Consider the following 16,722-nt stretch of genomic DNA (forward strand, 5'->3'; position numbering starts at 1 on the left):
GTTGAGACTGGTGACAGGCTCAGCCACCAGCACGGAGGGGCAGTGACACCGCCAGGGATGTGGTGACAAGCAGGTGGAAGCTGTAAGCGCTTAGCCGGCACGGCTGCAGCTGGGGGAGGATGTGAGTGAGGGTTGTGGCTGCTGGGCCTGAAATATAGATGGGCTGGAGTCATCTGTTGCCAGTGAAAGATCCGCACTCCAGAGTATGGCCAAAAACTTTGGGTAATCAGTAGTTATGTCAGCCCTGAAAGTAGTAGTATTTTATTTCTAGTGAAATTCGGGAAGTGTGGCTTCAGTAGCAATGTGATTTTCCTAATTTTTAGCCTCAATAGGTGTTGATCAATAGTTTTTCTAAAAATGGTCTTGGAAACCTCACTCTCTTTAAATGTTAATGAGTCCTCCTCCCCCCTGCCCCCCGATCTCTTTTCCTCTGGGCAGAGTTCCCTGCTATTTTTCTCTCTCCCATCTGCTTGGCGACAGCCTGTTGTTGCGTTAAGGGTGAAACCATAGTTGTATTGCACTTTTGATGTGGCATTTGCATTTCACTTCCTTGGCCTTCCAGGACAGCACGGCTGCATCGCCCTGAGCCTCTCGGGAGCTCTGAATGCCAGCACAAGTGCAGCATTCTCTGTGCTGTCATTATGCCTGTCACTTATCCAGTCCCGGATGCCAACAAATTTTCTCAGGCTTAACACAGATAAAGCAGCAATGTTTCTGCTTAGTCCAAAATGCCTTTTGGACTCCTTGTCGCTATCTGCCATTTTTCTCCAAGGCAATTACATTGTCTGTGCCTCAGGAACAAGGAAACTGCTTTTTCATGGCCTGCCCAATCTTTTTTAGAGCGATCCAAGCCACATTAGCAGAATATTCTTCCCACTGATGGACTGTAGCTATAGCAGGTTGGATTAATTTAATGTACTAGCCAGACACAGAGCAGTTATTTGTTACTGTGCTTCTGCAATTATTGTCTAGATTGCCAGATAGGGTTTCTCTGCAGTCAGTAGAGAAAGCAGCTGCCAGCTTCTGTTCTGAAAGGGTGGATGGGGGCATGTTTCACATATTTTCAAAATTTGCATTGGCTGTTGTTCAAGAGCATCGAATCACCATCTGTATTATAATCCACTATGTAGTTGTGGTCCAGAAGGGCCTCACTGGCCTTCTTGTACTCCTAGACCCTTTATTGGATGTGCTGAGGAAAATTTATTGGCTGTCACACGATACATTCACTACCTTTATAGAGCAAGAACTTTTAGTTTGATGCACTCCACTTGTCTGCCTAAGGTGCACGTAATTTAGCTTTGTTCTGCCTGTTAAAATAGGGTTGAAAGTATGACCATTCTTATTGCAATTTGTACGTGAAGAGACATTTTTTATCAGTTTTACATTCCAAAGATGTTTCGTGGAACAAATAATTTGATCGTGTGAAATGTCATCGGATGTTATGGACTGTGACATATGGAGAGAGCTGTTGTCTGGTGAGGGCTCGTTTTTCTGAGCTGATATTTCAGGTTTTACAGAATATTGCAGCTGCTACAGAGAAAACATGGTAGGCTTAAAGCATTGGATTTGGAGCCAGTATTAGTTTTAGTGGTGTGTCTAGTCCTTGCCACCGCTATTTTGGTCAAGTTCCTTGGCCATTTGCCTCGTTGCTGTCATTATGCCCATCAGTGATGAGCCCCAGATGCCGACGCATTTTCTCAGGCTCAATGCTGATGAAACAGCAGTGTTTCTGCTTGTAAGCAAATAAGGGTTTTGATTATATGGGCATCTTGGAATGTATTTGGTACAGGAGGATATCACTGTATAGGGATTTATTGGCCAGTATTGAAAGCTGTAAGCTCGTAGTTTTCAAAACAGTTCTAGTCTTCCAAAAGGTTTTAGCTTCCCAAATACTGAAGATCAAGACAAATGAATATTCTGTGCTTACTGAGAGATCTGAAAATAATTTGAAAACTTTGTGGTCCTCGACACCAGTGTAGCTCTATTAATTCTGACAGCTCAGACTCAGATAGCACTGAGTCTCCTCCGCACTTGGGCCAATAACCGAATAACCCGATTGCAGGAGGAGACTGAGCAGGACAAGTGATAGCTCTGCTGGCATCAGTGTGGCAAACAGAGCCCTTGCCCTAGGGTTTTGTCAGGGATGCGGTAGGGAGTCCACTTGCAGTATGGTGCAGCAGGAAACCTTGTCTTGTTGGCCGGTGAGATGCTCTCATTCTGGGAGTGGGATGAGAGCCAGAGCAGCCCAGTCCCTGCAGCCTGTAACTGCCTCATCGCCACCTCCCACGACACCTCCTGTCCCCACCTTCTGGGCTTACTGGAGCTGAGCTACTGTAGGTTGGTTTTGCATTTATCTTCTGTTCCACATAGGAGCACGGCTGTAATTCTCTACTTACTACCAGGGCAGAGTAAGAAAGATACCAAAAAATGAGTCCCAACATCACAGCTGTTGTAATGACTCTTAGATTTTAATGCATTTAATTTGTGATTACACAAATGTCCGGCACATTACATCAGTTTTAGCCCTGTCCAATAGCCCTGGCTGAATTATGTAATGTCTGTTTTGCTTCTGCTTGCTTCCATAGTGTAAATGAATTTCTCCATGTATTGCTGCAGCGCCTTTCGTCTAAAAGCTTTTTTATATGCAGTAGACTGTGCCATTAAAAATCTCTTTGGAGACTGAATCGCCTTATTATCCAGTAACAATGTACTCACTGTTACAAGCTGTAGCTAAAATTTGAGCTGTTGAATTTGATGTGTTTCAGCTACCTCCTTCCTCATCTGCTTCCTACCAAGCCAGCATTAGATATCCACGGGCTCTGCCACCAGACCACAAACACGGTCCAAAGGGTCTTCAAGATGAGTTTTGTCCCAGTTGGCTTTTGGCAAAGATTCATAGCCCGAATGTTAATTAGCCTTGCAGAGATGGACCTCCAGGTATGTTACTGTATCTCTCCGCAAGCAAAAGACAGCTGAAGTTGTCATTCAATGTAAGTGTAAGTGGATGTCTCTTCACATCCAGCTTGCTTCAGTCACAGACTTCAATAACGTTATTAGAGTAAATAGGGAGATAGGACTCTGCAATCGAAATCTGATTCTGCTTTCACAGTAGGTGTCATCTAGAACAACAAATTGGCACCGGGGAGGAAAGCCTGCGTTCTCCACAGCCTCTCTGTAACACTATCCCTTGGAAGGTCTCAGTACCTCAAGCATCTCCCAGTTACGAGTAATTGGAGTTGTGTCCGTGGCTCTTGTCCATGACGATTCCACTGGGCCAGACTCTGCTCATGTCTTTTGCTGGTGGAGATCTGGAATAGCTCCACCAAAGTCAGCTATCTGAATCTGTATGTGTTCAAATGAGAAGAAAATTACAGGACTGTTGCCTTAATGGGAGAATGAGTGCAAGCAGGCACCCTGTTAGTGCAAGTGGTATGCATATCATTAGAGTAGTGTCTGTAAGGTTCTGAAAGCTAAGTGACTTTTGATGTTGTTACAGACATATTTTTGCAGCACCTTATATCTGAAAACATAGCCCTCCTGCAAACCATAATAAATACCTGCAAAATATTTTTAGTCCTACTGTGGTATCTTCTTAACAGTTATCCATTTAAACTGTGTTCTGGCATTGATGTACAGAACATGGAAAACATGATGCCTGTTTTTGGAAGGTCCTCTGTGTTCCAGGCATCTCAAACTGTGTAATAACTTCACCTGTTTTAATGGGCTGTCTTGGCAACCCCTTGCTTACATCCTCATGGGCACTACATAACCCTAGAGCACCTTTGCTCGCGACCTCAGCCAGTCCTCACTGAAGGGAATGGAAAGGATCCCAGGCGTCAGACCCGTCTGCAGACAAATAAGCGTTAGAGCAATGAGTACAGTTGGAGGTTTGCAGATTAAGTCTTCGGTTTTAAAACAAACGTACATTTTGCTCTAAGTGCTGGTTTGAAGCTTCTTGGAGAAAAGCCATCTTCCTCCCACTGAAACAGGTGGAAAAATTAACTCTACATTGAGGGCAGACTTAATAATTCACTAGAGCATTTAGCTCTCCTTTAGGTTTAGAAGACTTTTGCAAATGCAGAATTCATATAACAAATGTCACAGTTACAGAATTAACTTTGTTCGCTGATATGAAACTGTTCCTTTTTGAGTGGCATGAAAATTATTTGCAGTGCTGCAAAACCAACTTTTACTGCGTGTATTTTCATTCCATTGCAAATTTTTTTTCATGAGCGCAAGTTGCTCTTTAATGGAGAAGGTTTTATAGCACCCGTGAAGGCCAAAAAAAGAAGTCACCTTATTGCTCGATTAAAACAACATCCTTAAGAGACATTTCGACAATTTAATGATTTTCATGCTTTTCTTCTTGTTTCAGCTTTTTGAAAACAAGAAGAACACCAAGACAAGAAACAAAAAGGTGACCATCTACAGCTTCACAGGCACCCAAAGGAACCGCTGCAGCACGTTCCGAGTCAAAAGGACTCACACTGTTTACTGGCAGGAAGGTCTGTTCGTTACCTTTGATGGAGGCTATCTTAGGTAATTTGTGTTCGTAATGCAGCATGCGTGACAGGGGACTAATAGAGTGTATGAAACACATCATCTGAATGGAGATGAATGGGCCTGACTCATGCTATATGCTCACTCATCGGTAGAAGAGGAGGCTCTTCTAATATACATAACTCATCTGGTAACAACTGGTGACAGCAGTGATGGATAACTGATTGTTTGGCAGTTCTGAATATATCAACCTTATGTGTTATTGCAGCCACAGATTTAAAGAGGCCTGACAACAGAAAGCCATATTCAGAGCGTAACTCTTTGCCGGGGTGAAATCACGCGTTTTCACATGCAAAGATTTCCTTACCTCAATGAGTTTTTCCACTGAGTCTTAAAACTTCGCCACTGTGTGGCAGCAGTCCAGATCAATGGAGGTGCTTCTCCGCTATCAGACTGTGTGCAACAGGGACTGTGGAGAACTGGTTTAAGCTGGCCAAGGCAGAGTGCCTGCCGGCTGCGAACCTGGAGAAAACCCTCCGCCCATGTTCTTTCACAAATGCAGAGCGTAGGTGGCCGCTTAAAGACTGTCATCTCTCTAGTTATCTGCAGATGCATTTGCTCTTCCAGTCCCTGGTAAGATAGGGAGGAACCATTGGTGCTGTTGCATGGTTGGAGACCAGAAGGGCGCAGTGACTTTCCTGAGTTAATTTAGGCAGTCTGTGACTCAGTAGAGACATGGACCCAGACATTGCAATTCACAGCTGGAATCCTTAATTTTGGACCATCCAGGTGGTCATACTCTTTGCATGTACTTCAAGGAGTTACAGAACTCAGCTCTTTGTATTAAAGCTTTTCTTTGGGTTGGGGTTTTTTTTTTGGGTGGGAATTGCACAAGAATTGTTCTGTCCATAAACTTTTCCAAACAGTTTTTGGAAGTTTTATTATTATTGTTACTCTTATTACTGTTATCATCATTATTATTATTAGGCCACTGGCATTTTATTACCAGTTGTTAAAACTCCTAACCCTCCATCATTCTGTATGGGGCATTTCTGTCAAAACTCTCTGTCATACTCAGTTCACTTAGGCCAGAGTTTTCTCCGGGTCTGACCTTCTGTAGCATTTCCCCATTCTGAGCAACTGGCATCTCTGTGCAAGAATTCTCTTCTGAAAGTCATTTGTAGAATAGAACGAATTGCAAATCATCCTCAAAGCTAGGTGGCTTTTTATTTTGATTACTACATGTTATTATGTAGCTCAGGTTTCCTGTGAGAGAGAAAGTTTGTTGACACTAGTACTTCAGAAAAGCTTCATACAGCTGTCTTTTGGCTTTCTTATACAGTGTCGAGTCTTCTGATGTGAACTGGAAAAAGAAAAAAAGTGGTGGAATTAAAATCATTTGCCAGTCAGAAGTGAGAGACTTTTCAGCAATGGCGTTCATCACAGATCATGTCAACTCGTTGATAGACCAGTGGTTTCCTGGTAAGAGAACTACTGTAATTTTCTGTGCGGTATTAAGTCTTTTTACCAGAAGAGTCTTTGACAGAGCTCTCCAGGTGCACAGTATTGTGTATTAATTGAAGACCCCTCAGGCTCTGACAGTCTCCAGCCTATAAAGTTTGAGAATAGCTGATAACCTGCAGACAGATGAAGATTCTTTGCCAGCGCACCTTCGTCTAGGCGTTTTGCCTTTAAGCCCATCAGTCACAGCAAGGACAGGCAAAACATTACAGTTCGACCAGGACCTGGTTCCGTAGGAGTTCAAGGGACTCCTCCAGTGCTCATAGCAGGGACACGATTTGGCCCAAACTACTTGGCATTGTCCCTTGATGGCAGAACTCGTTTTGGCATCAGCTGGGAAGAGTATTTGCCCACCATTTCTGACACCCTATAATTTATGAAATTGTGATGTGAGGGGCCTGAGCGAATATGATACCAAGGACTCTGTGCCAAGGTAACTTCCTTGACTCCAGCAGTTGTTTTTCCTCTGATCAGCACAGATCCTGCTGTTACCCAGCGGGCTGTTTGCAACCCCAATACACTTTGTTTAAAACCAAAACAAAATCTGAAGTGTTCTTTGTCGTCCCACACTGGTCTAGAAAGCAGTGCCAAAATCTCTTAATTGGAGGCTCTCTGGAGGAAACAGTTGTGCACTCTCACGTACTCATGTTCTGCATGTTATGAAGATAAAAGAAGATTTTATTTGCCTTTGGATTAAAATAATGGTAACGTTAACCACTGAAGCTTAAGAAGAGTCATGACTTCAAAGGCTACGGCCTGTATTCACCCTGCCTAATTGTAGGCATTTAATGGAGCCTGTCACCACAAAATCCCTCTGCATTTAGTGCAAGAGGTGTGAACCTCCCAGAGGTTTAGTCTTGGTAGAATCCGTATTTCTCCCGGAGGGGCTGGAAACCTTGCCTGTGAGGGAGTCCACAGTGACCGTGTTCCTAACTTGGGTGCTGCAGGTGAGAGCTTACTCCTGGCCTCCAGCTGACTCGCTCAGCCTGAGCGCAGCGTGCCGTGCCTCCCAGTCCACTCCTGTTCTTGTTCCCATGCCTGCTCTCCGCCTGAAGCCGTCTGGCAGCTTGCAGTCTGTGAAGCAGCCGTGGCTGGTGTTCCTGGGCAGGCTCACAGCTGCCATCCTTCTACTGTACGGTCATGCCCTTCAGGATACGCAGCGATCCCTGTATGCAGCTCACACAGAGACACCCAGCAAGCGGGAGGTTCTCTCCAGTGCTTCTTCTGTAATCTCTGCTGGCCCTGAATATATTTTCTTCGCAAGCCTGTGTGTTACCGGTGACGAAGGCAGAGTAGCTGTTAGTTATGTCAACAGTCCTGTCTCCTCAGTGCTGTCCCGCTATCTGTGTATACTTTGCAAAAACCTATTTTCTTATTCTAGTCAATACAAAAACTGCTGCTTTCATGAGTGTGATCGTTTTCAGCCAGTGGATCCAGGTAGTGACTGCAGACGTTTGAATGCGCTAGGAGCTGTTGTTCTTTCTCAGTTTGTGTGGGTTATGTTGTTTTCTGTTTGCTTGCTTGCTTTGAAGCACTCACAGCCACCGAGAGTGATGGGACGTTGCTGATGGAGCAGTATGTGCCCTGCCACATCTGTGCAGCTTCCAAGCCGGAGGAGAATGAGTGTGGTGAGAAGGTGGAGGACGCGCAGTACTTTAACATGGAGGACTGTGTCCTGACTGCCATTGAACTGGACTACATCACATGTCCCAACCACCCTGACATCCCCGTTTCTCTCCAAGAGCTGGTCCCAGAGCTTTTCATGACCGATTTTCCTGCCAGGTAATGTTATTTGATAGCCTTTGGCTAAGTTTCACCTATGTAATTCAGTCAGATTTTTTTCGTAAGTCATCTCTGCTAGAGGAACATACTGACCACAGGAAACAAATTCATCTGCTCTCAATCCCTGGTCTGGCAATTCATCCTAAACTGCACTCCTCGTGGTCAGCACGCTTGCTTAGACAATTGCTGTGTGCTGACCCGAGTCGTCACTTTGGGGGGTCCTTTGAGATCACTGTGGTGCGATGTGAAAGTCCCTTTTTAAAGCCCCAGCTGTCCTGCATTGCCCAGTACTCTGACCAGAGCTTTATGTAATTGGAGTCTTTCTGGAATCCCAGAAAGGAGATTTTAATCTGGCAAAAACAAAAGGAAGTGCTGCTGCATCACAAGATTGGCAGTGAAATCCCCTTTAGTTTTGGAGAACCTGTAGGTGAGTGAATTTATATAGGTACCACTAGAGAATTCACACTGAGGTGAGGCTCCTGCACGGCTGAGGGCTGTTAGATGTGTTGCAGTAGCGTGGCAGTCCTGAACAGCTGAAACAGCTCTTCCCTACCCATAGCAGCACTGCCAAATCTTTAAGCTGCTTAACTGCATTCCCAGATGGGTTCAATCTTATACCCCTTATTACTTAGCGTGTAGAGCAAGAGACCTCCTGACTCTCGCAGGACAGGAGACCAATGTCTTTTTCGGTTCATGTTCTCTCAGACCTTTCCGTGCCCGATGCAGAGCTGTGAGACCTCTAGACCAAACTGGGTCCCGTTGGCTACTGTTGGAGTTCTCTGTACTCGCACTGGCCCCTGTTCCTTCCTTGGGGTCATTTTAGAGGGCATTCTGGGGAAACGCCCCCTCAGCCCGTCACAACGGCCCTCCTCGCAGTGCTATCTCCTGGAGATTTATTTGACGGGTGCAAGGCGAGTGGAGATGTTTGAAGTGTGAACAGCTGTAAAAGTAGTCTCTGGAAGAGTGAGGAAATGATGAATTGCAGCCTGGGAACAGTAAGCTGATTTGAATAATCAGGTTTCAGAGTGTGGGGCTGTTCATAAACATCCTGTCCTGCCTCAGTGGAGAAAAGAGGAACAGGAGGTAAATGAAGGAGAAAATTCATTAATACAGATAAATGATACAAATATCTGTACCTGTGTCATCCACTTGGAAAAGGAGTTTATGCGCTTTCCAGATCTGTTTGATTCTTGCAGGATAAATTGCCACAGTAAAAAGCCTTTTTTGTTTATTCGCCCAAGTTACTTTTCTTCTGGGAGGAATCTGCCATACATGAGCCGCTGTAGAGTACGTTAAGATGACCAAGGTAGCTTAGGCGATCCAGTCCTCTCAGTAGATAAGACAAGAACCTATTAGGGATTTGTGAAAATGGAAATGACGTTAAAAACATGAATTTACAGTGTCTTTGAAACTTTTCTTTAATTAAAAAGCCCCAATCTCTTTTTGGCAGACTGTTCCTGGAAAATAGCAAACTGGAATGCAGTGAAAATGAAAACAACGTTCTTGGCCAGGGTGGAAGCGGGACCGTTATATATCGGGCACGATACCAAGGAAAACCGGTGGCTGTGAAGAGATTTCAGATTAAAAAATGCAAGGGTTCTCCCACTTCAGCTGCAGGTACAGTACACAGAATCAGTGTCAGGAATCGGCTCTTGCAGCCTGTGATCCCGAGCTAAGAGCAAAGAGCCTTCGCTCTCCGAAGCGCTGGCAGCACCTGTTTAAATACAGCTTTGAAACACGTAGCAAAATCGATGTGTTTCTGTGGAGGAGGAGGATGCATCTTAAAGAGTCCTTCACAAAAGCTCTTGTAGCGATGAAGGTCGTTGGCACCGCAGGAAGCGTCTGTCCTGCAGGTCAGTGGTTGGACTCATAGGGTGCCAAGGCAGAGCTCTTGATTGGGGTGGGAAGCAAGATTTCATCTCCTGTTCCCAAGCTATTTGGCAATGAGAAGCGTGGATTTACATGGGTTTGCACTAAGGACTTGTGGGTCTCCACCATTGAATAAGTCTGTGCCAGCAGCTACAGAAAGCAAATTGGAAATCCTTCTTAGCCTGCCAGCTCCTGCAGGCAGGGACAGGTTCTTGTACAGCACATGCTGGCTGTCGAGCACAGGTTTCCAGCAGAGCCTCAGTCCACAGACAAAGGAAAGGGGAAAAGTTCCTCATTCCTGTCAGAAAAGGATGCAATGAACCTCTGAGCTGTGGAGGAGGCCAGCTGCTGTCCCAGTGACAAATAACCTTTGGAAAGACCAGACCTGCCTGAGCAGCCTCTGCTGTCCCGTGGCAGAAGGACAATTACTCTGAAGGGTCCCTCTTCTGGCAGGAGCAGGACAGCCGGGAAAGGGTGGGGAAGACTCCTTCCACCAAAGGGTCTGCAATGTGACATCCACAGCCAGAGAGTACTTCCTTTGAAAAGCACAGCATGTGTTTTTCAAAATCATCCCAGTGATATATGGTAACAGTGTGTGCCAGACACACTCGAGGTTGGTGTTAGAGGACCAAGCGAGCACTTGTGTCCTGAGGCAGCCATACATATCCTGCCTATAGCCAATGTCTCTTAGTGGCTCACGCATCAACAGGAGGATGTGACTTAAAGTCTTGCTGTTGGCATAACCCCACAAGCTGCCTTCCTCCTGCAACATTTGCTCAGTGATTAGCACCTTCCAAAGAGTTTCTGACTTGGTTTCTCAGCTGGGGAGTGAGAAGGGGTTTGTGTGTCTTGCCAGATACCATGCTGAAACACCTAAGAGCCATGGATGCCATGAAGAACTTCTCCGAGTTTCGCCAGGAGGCCAGCATGCTTCACTCGCTGCAACACCCCTGCATCGTCTCCCTCATTGGCATCAGCATCCATCCTCTCTGCTTTGCCCTAGAGCTGGCCCCTCTGGGCAGCCTCACCACTGTATTGTCTGAAAACGCCAAAGGTAAAAACAGGCTCTCCCTCCTGGGAGAGCTCACTCTCTGAGTCACGGTAGTGACAAATGGTCAACAACATTTAAATTACTGCTTGATTTACTGAAAGGGATTTTTTTTTCCAGACTAGGGGAAGTGGGAGGGATGGAATTGCTTTTAAACTGTGCCTTTGGGAACCTAGTAAAAATTGATGCTCAGGATTTTCAAAACCACTTTGGAGACCTGGATTTTCAATTTCTCTACAAATTAATAAGAAGTGCATCTCACTTCAGTGCTGCGTGGGTAATGCTGTGTTCTTCCCCCTGCAGATGGGTGTCTGGCACTCTAAATTCTCTCATAATTATCTGTGTTTCTGTCACTGTCAAGTGAACGACATTAATTCCGAGATAGGGTGAGGCCATCTGACCCTCTTGGCGCCTTGGCTTTGTGTCAACTTTCAGTCAAACACTAATTTTCACCAGAAGATTTAGGGGTCTAGAAGTGAAAAGGTTTAAAAAAAGAATCTAATAGAACTGTCAGACGTGTATAGTAACACGAGCAGTGTCATTTCAAATCGTGGCATTGAGTGATGTTTTAAAAGGTTGTTAGTTATTGCTCTGGAGTTTAAAAAAGAAAGAGAAAAGGAAAAAAAAAAAAGAAGCAGTTATTGCAATTACAAGAACTGAAGACAGGCTGTTCCTTTGTGCCAGGGTCTTCCTTTGTGCCGCTGGGACACATGCTGACACACAAAATAGCGTATCAGATTGTAACAGGCCTCGCCTACCTGCATAAGAAGAACATCATCTTCTGTGACCTGAAGTCAGACAATATCTTGGTGTGGTCCCTGGATGTCAAAGAGCACATCAATATCAAACTCTCCGACTACGGAATCTCACGGCAGTCGTTCCACGAAGGCGCGCTTGGCGTGGAAGGCACGCCGGGCTACCAAGCTCCTGAGATCAGGCCTCGCATAGTCTACGATGAGAAGGTAACGGCGGTGTATCTGTGGGCGCAGCCCCTGCGTGACAGCGGTGGGTGGTGGGCTTCATGCGTGGGGCTGAATTCCCTTACACAGGTGTGGTGCAGCACTAGCTTTTCCACCATGGCCTTCCTTGCTCTCCTCTCCACCCAAGGGACGTTTACCCTGTTTTTTTTCTCTCATTTCTCACTCTAGGTCGACATGTTTTCATATGGGATGGTCCTCTATGAGCTGCTGTCTGGTCAGCGGCCTGTGCTAGGACAACACCAGCTCCAGATTGCAAAGAAGCTGTCTAAAGGGATCCGTCCTGTTCTTGGGCAGCCGGAGGAGGTGCAGCTATATAGGATGCAGGCACTCATGATGGAGTGTTGGGACACTAAGCCAGAAAAGGTACAAGACAAGCCTCGTGACCAGTGTTTTCTGATCATGTAGCTGCAGAGATCTGGCAGCCCTCTTCACGCAGGAGAGCTAGGCTCGCTCTCGATACAGCAGAACAGCTCATTTGCCCGTTTACCCCTCCTGCTGATGTGGCCCAGAACGTCTGTTGACTTAAGTGATGGTTTTATGAATGAAACTATGGCAGATTGGTGGCCTTAGACATCTGTGGTGACATGAAGGTCCCTAGATGTCAATGGCAGTTAAGCTATTGATTTCACCAGGGCAAGACATTACCCGTAATTTCTAGAAACAGCTACAGTATCATGCTGTGAGTGTAACTACAAAGACTTCAAAAATCCCAAGATTATAAAAGGCAGTATGAGGAAGAAAAGTGTTCAAAGTATGAGAAAAGGATTATGCTGCATTAAGTTTTTCATTAATTACAAGTTGGCATTTTAGAGCTGCTGTCTTTCAGACAGAGGTCAGCTTGACTCACAAACAGCTAGACGCTGTCATGACAGTGGGTCATCTTCCAAAATTCATAAACCTGAAGAAATAAATCAATAAAATGTGTAAGAGAAACACCGACCAAACCGTGGAAGTACAGAAGAGGTTTGGCTTCAGTGTCTGGGGTACGGAGGATGCTCGGAAACAGTCAGGTGGGATTTACAAGGAGAATTTGGTGTAGAATTGAGAAAGCAGTGGAAGTGTTTATTAAAGAAGTCCTACTTCTTGGTGCTCTGGCTTTAATAAATAATGAGTATTACGATTCTTTTCTTTCATCTGGACCTCCAGCTGTCTTGTGTGACATATGTCTTTCTCTTTTCCTTTCCCCGCAGCGTCCACTGGCCATTTCTGTGGTAGGACAGATGAAAGATCCTACCTTTGCAACATTTATGTACCTGCTGTCCTGTGGGAAGCAGTCCTCCTTCTTCTGCTCCCAAGGACAGGAGTACACTGTGGTGTTCTGGGATGGGAAGGAGGACACCAGGTGAGACGGCTCATCTTAGTAATGTCTGTCTCTTGTTCTTTTTTCTTTTTAAGTAAAAATCCTTCAGCATCTTCACTTATGCCTCTGGGAGGGAGGTAAGAAGGTGAAAGTGAATTTGGGCGAATGCCAAGGATACGGCGAACACTGTTTTCCCAAACTCTTTTAATTGGGAACAGTGGTTGCTTTATAAAGGATATTTAATGAGCTTAACTCTGCTTCAGTTAATATGAGGAGAAGATTAGGGCAGTGTAATGATTCACACACACAGGATGAAGCATTTGCACATGAGAACAGACGTGTTCTGCCTTTCCTAATGAGGCCATTTAACACTAAACCTTTCCTAATTGAGACTGCAGTTCCATCTCTGTTCTGCAAAGCAATTAAGCACATGCTTAAATCCTATTGAAATCATCAGGAGTTAACCACATGCCTGAAGCTGTGTGTGCATCCAAGTGTATGCTGCCAGTAAAATGTGTGCTATACTGGATAGGCATGTGCTTTAAATGTTATTAAATTGTGACTGAGATGATGGTATTTTGCTCAGCCACATGTGACCCATGGCTAGTTAGGTTTATTTTTATGGATGTTACTGATTTTTATAGCTGCAATCTTATTTGGAAACGTTCACAAACTGATCTGAAATTTATATTAATGTGTTCATTATTTGTAACCATTAACGTAATGGGAAAGGTACGTGATCCGTTCATGAACGATTTGCTTTGCTGTCTGTGGTGCCTGGTCAGTCGTTCAGTGCAGACAGTGTAACTATTCCTGCTAAAACTGGTGGAACACATGGGACTCACAGATGTATTTTGAATACATGGATGTTGTCCAAATATTCACAGCAATGTATCTCAGTGAATCTGCTTCCTGACTGGACAATCCACTTGCTGGAGACTGCTGAATAACAAATTACTTATATGTGACAGATTTCGGGATGTGTAATTGCTTGTGCCACAGTTGGTAAAACATCTGGGGCTCACAGATGTGGTTGTGAATATCCAGTTATTGTTCAAACACCCAAACCCAATAAACTTTCCCAGACCCCAAACAAACAAAATCCTTTTAGTTACAAATATATTAATTAGTCATATTTATAAAATATTTTATCAGGTTACAGATCTTTGCTCTTATTTGGAAGAATCATGCTCTTCTCCTTGTGTAGTAGAATAAGTAATAAAGCCAGATAATGCTGCGGCAGTGAACTTGGAGAAGTTCTCTGAGAACCTGGTGGGCAAGACGGGCAAAGACCTCCCAGCTATTAGTTACTGCTATTCAGCTGGAGCCGTTTGTCTCACACCTGAATTATAGTAACAGACCACGTAAGTTCTCCTAATCCATTTCCATGCAAAGTCAGATAGCTGAGTTTAAATATTCACAGAGGCAATTGCATATCTGCCCCCTGAGCAAGATACGTGGCACATCTGTATTTCTCTTCCTTTACAAAGACCATTTGGAGGGGCGGAGAGCCTTGCAGCATCATCCCCATCTGGACAGTCGTCTTACCGCTTGGCCAGAAGTGCCGAGTACCATCCTGTAGCAGTTTGCAGGCTGAATATTGGCTATCGGAAATTGTGATTTGCTCCTTTCAGAAACTACACGGTGGTGAATCCGGAGAAAGGGGTCATAGAAGTGGAGAGGATGAGCTGCCCAGGAATGAAGCTCTGCTGCCAACTAAAATTTCAGAATGCCCTCTGGGCTGCCACAGAGGTGAGCGTTGCCTGCGCTTCAGTGCCCTGCTCAAGAGGGGCCTCGTTAGAAGAGACTCAAATGAAGAGAAAGAACCTATTAAATTAGTAAAGCTAAGAGCGTTTGAGCCAATGGGCATCTCAGATGAGCAGCGTGACTTTGCTGTCTCCTGGTGTATTGTTTCTGCCTGTTACTTAGCTGATACCTAGATCAAAATCATACCTCCTGGTGTCCAGAGCGATCGTGGGAACCTCGGCTTTCCGAGGTGAAACTCTCTGGATTGTAGCATATCTGTACCCAGGGCTCCGTCTGGGAAATGTCCTTATCTGTAAGCGATAAAGGGAAGCAGTGAAAGAAACCATGCGTTTAAGGGTGGGGTTCTGAAGGAGACCCGAGGGATTTGAAAGTTGGTGGGAAATGGGTACCCAAGTTTTGTGTTTGCTGTGGAAAACTGCGGCTGAAAAGATCAGAGTGCGAGAGCATGGCTGATTTGTCCCTCAGAGCCCCCGTCTGCCCATCAAAAAAGGCTGTGTTAAGTGTCAGCCAGTTGTGACACAATCGTTTGACACAAAACAAAGAAAAAATAGCTGAAAAAAACGGAAATGTTCCTGAATTTCAGTGTTTCTGACAGGAGAAAAAAGGCCACGCTTGCTGAATAAATAATTTGTGTTGGTTCATTCACTCCGCCCTAGCATGGATGCTGTAACTGAATGAGAATATAGAATCTTTTTCCCCCATAAGAAAATAAGATATTCTTACTTTTTCTGTTCCCAAATAGAGGCAAATTTCAAATATTCCTATTTTTTGTAACAAGAAGCGTAGAAAAGTCAAAATTCAGAAATCTTAAAGCGTTTTATTTCTGCCTTTTTGATCAACGTGAAACGTGTTGTTATTCCCTGAACTGGGTGCTCTATGTCAGTATAGTAGATTTATGAGGCGTAGAGCAGGTGTAATTCCAGATACAACGTAATCCTGGCTTTCCTTGAATTGACAGATAAATGCAAAATAACGTACAACATGTTAATTGTCCTGACCCGTTTGGGATTTGTGCAGAGTCGGGGTTGTCGGATGCCACTTTTAGATGTGGTGATAAAACACCTACAGTGGTGATTTTGGTGGCTTTTGGAGAGTGCGTACGTTGCCCACAGCACATTCTGGGGAAGGCAGTACCTGCTTTCTACCCACAGACAAAGCAAATGCTCTCCAGGGAAAACAAAGAGAAATCCAGGCTTTCAATATTGAAAAACACAAGTAAAAACTGGTTTTGGAACCAATCTGGTCTTGTTCAGGTGTCAAAATATGAAAAGCAGGGAAGATGATTGAAATCTATCGAATTTTTTGTGCTCTTTCACAGGACCAGAAGATTTCCGTGTACGGGTTGCAGGGCATGTGTCCTTTAAAGACTCCGCAGAAGGGTTTAGACACTCCTGCTACTGTGAGCTGCTTTCTAGTAATGCCTGTTGTCAAAAAGGTAAGGAGGAACCTAAAGGAAAAGGGGCATTAGCGAGACTAAGCCGCCTGCTGCCAGGCCAAGTGGTTGTGCCACTTGTCAGGCCAGTGCCAGAGTCTGTGTGGCTTGTCACTAGCTAGCGTTGAAGGACTCTGCAGTGCCCAGGAACGTTTTGGCAGTGCGAGGAGAAGGTTTCCAGGTCTTTGTGCCTCTGCCAGAAGACAGAGGTGTGGGCAAGAACCTGAGTCAGGGGACCAAAGTTGGCAGTTCCAAGCCCGCTGGGAAAATAGTCAAAATAGATCAAATTCCTCTGCAAGGAAGTCTTCCAGCTGCGTTTCCACATCACTGGAAGACAGGGTTTAGACTGATCAAGCAAAGTAGAGGGGACACGAAACAATAATTAGAATAGAGATTTGTTAACTGCTAATGCAGGACTTGCACCCATTCTTTTCCTGGTGTGTGTGCACGCTGTTGTTTGTGTGTACGGTCATCTTTAAATATCATCTAGGCTCAGCCACACTTCTTTTGGGTTTTGAAAGAG

At 44.9% G+C, this 16,722-nt stretch overlaps 1 protein-coding gene across 2 annotated transcripts in view; it reads left to right on the top strand.

Moving 5' to 3' along the window:
* Window positions 1-16,722, top strand: part of LRRK1 (leucine rich repeat kinase 1) — an 82,250-nt gene that overhangs the window by 56,108 nt on the left and 9,420 nt on the right. For both annotated transcript variants that reach the window (XM_063346096.1, XM_063346097.1), the window contains 11 exons: window positions 2,766-2,937; window positions 4,376-4,539; window positions 5,843-5,982; window positions 7,554-7,803; window positions 9,254-9,420; window positions 10,529-10,726; window positions 11,405-11,682; window positions 11,869-12,063; window positions 12,891-13,042; window positions 14,635-14,752; window positions 16,086-16,202. In XM_063346096.1, the coding sequence (XP_063202166.1) occupies window positions 2,766-2,937; window positions 4,376-4,539; window positions 5,843-5,982; window positions 7,554-7,803; window positions 9,254-9,420; window positions 10,529-10,726; window positions 11,405-11,682; window positions 11,869-12,063; window positions 12,891-13,042; window positions 14,635-14,752; window positions 16,086-16,202 (1,951 nt within the window). The remainder of the gene's footprint in view (window positions 1-2,765; window positions 2,938-4,375; window positions 4,540-5,842; window positions 5,983-7,553; window positions 7,804-9,253; window positions 9,421-10,528; window positions 10,727-11,404; window positions 11,683-11,868; window positions 12,064-12,890; window positions 13,043-14,634; window positions 14,753-16,085; window positions 16,203-16,722) is intronic.

This window comes from Chroicocephalus ridibundus, chromosome 9, assembly GCF_963924245.1.
Source record: "Chroicocephalus ridibundus chromosome 9, bChrRid1.1, whole genome shotgun sequence".
NCBI lineage: Eukaryota > Metazoa > Chordata > Aves > Charadriiformes > Laridae > Chroicocephalus > Chroicocephalus ridibundus.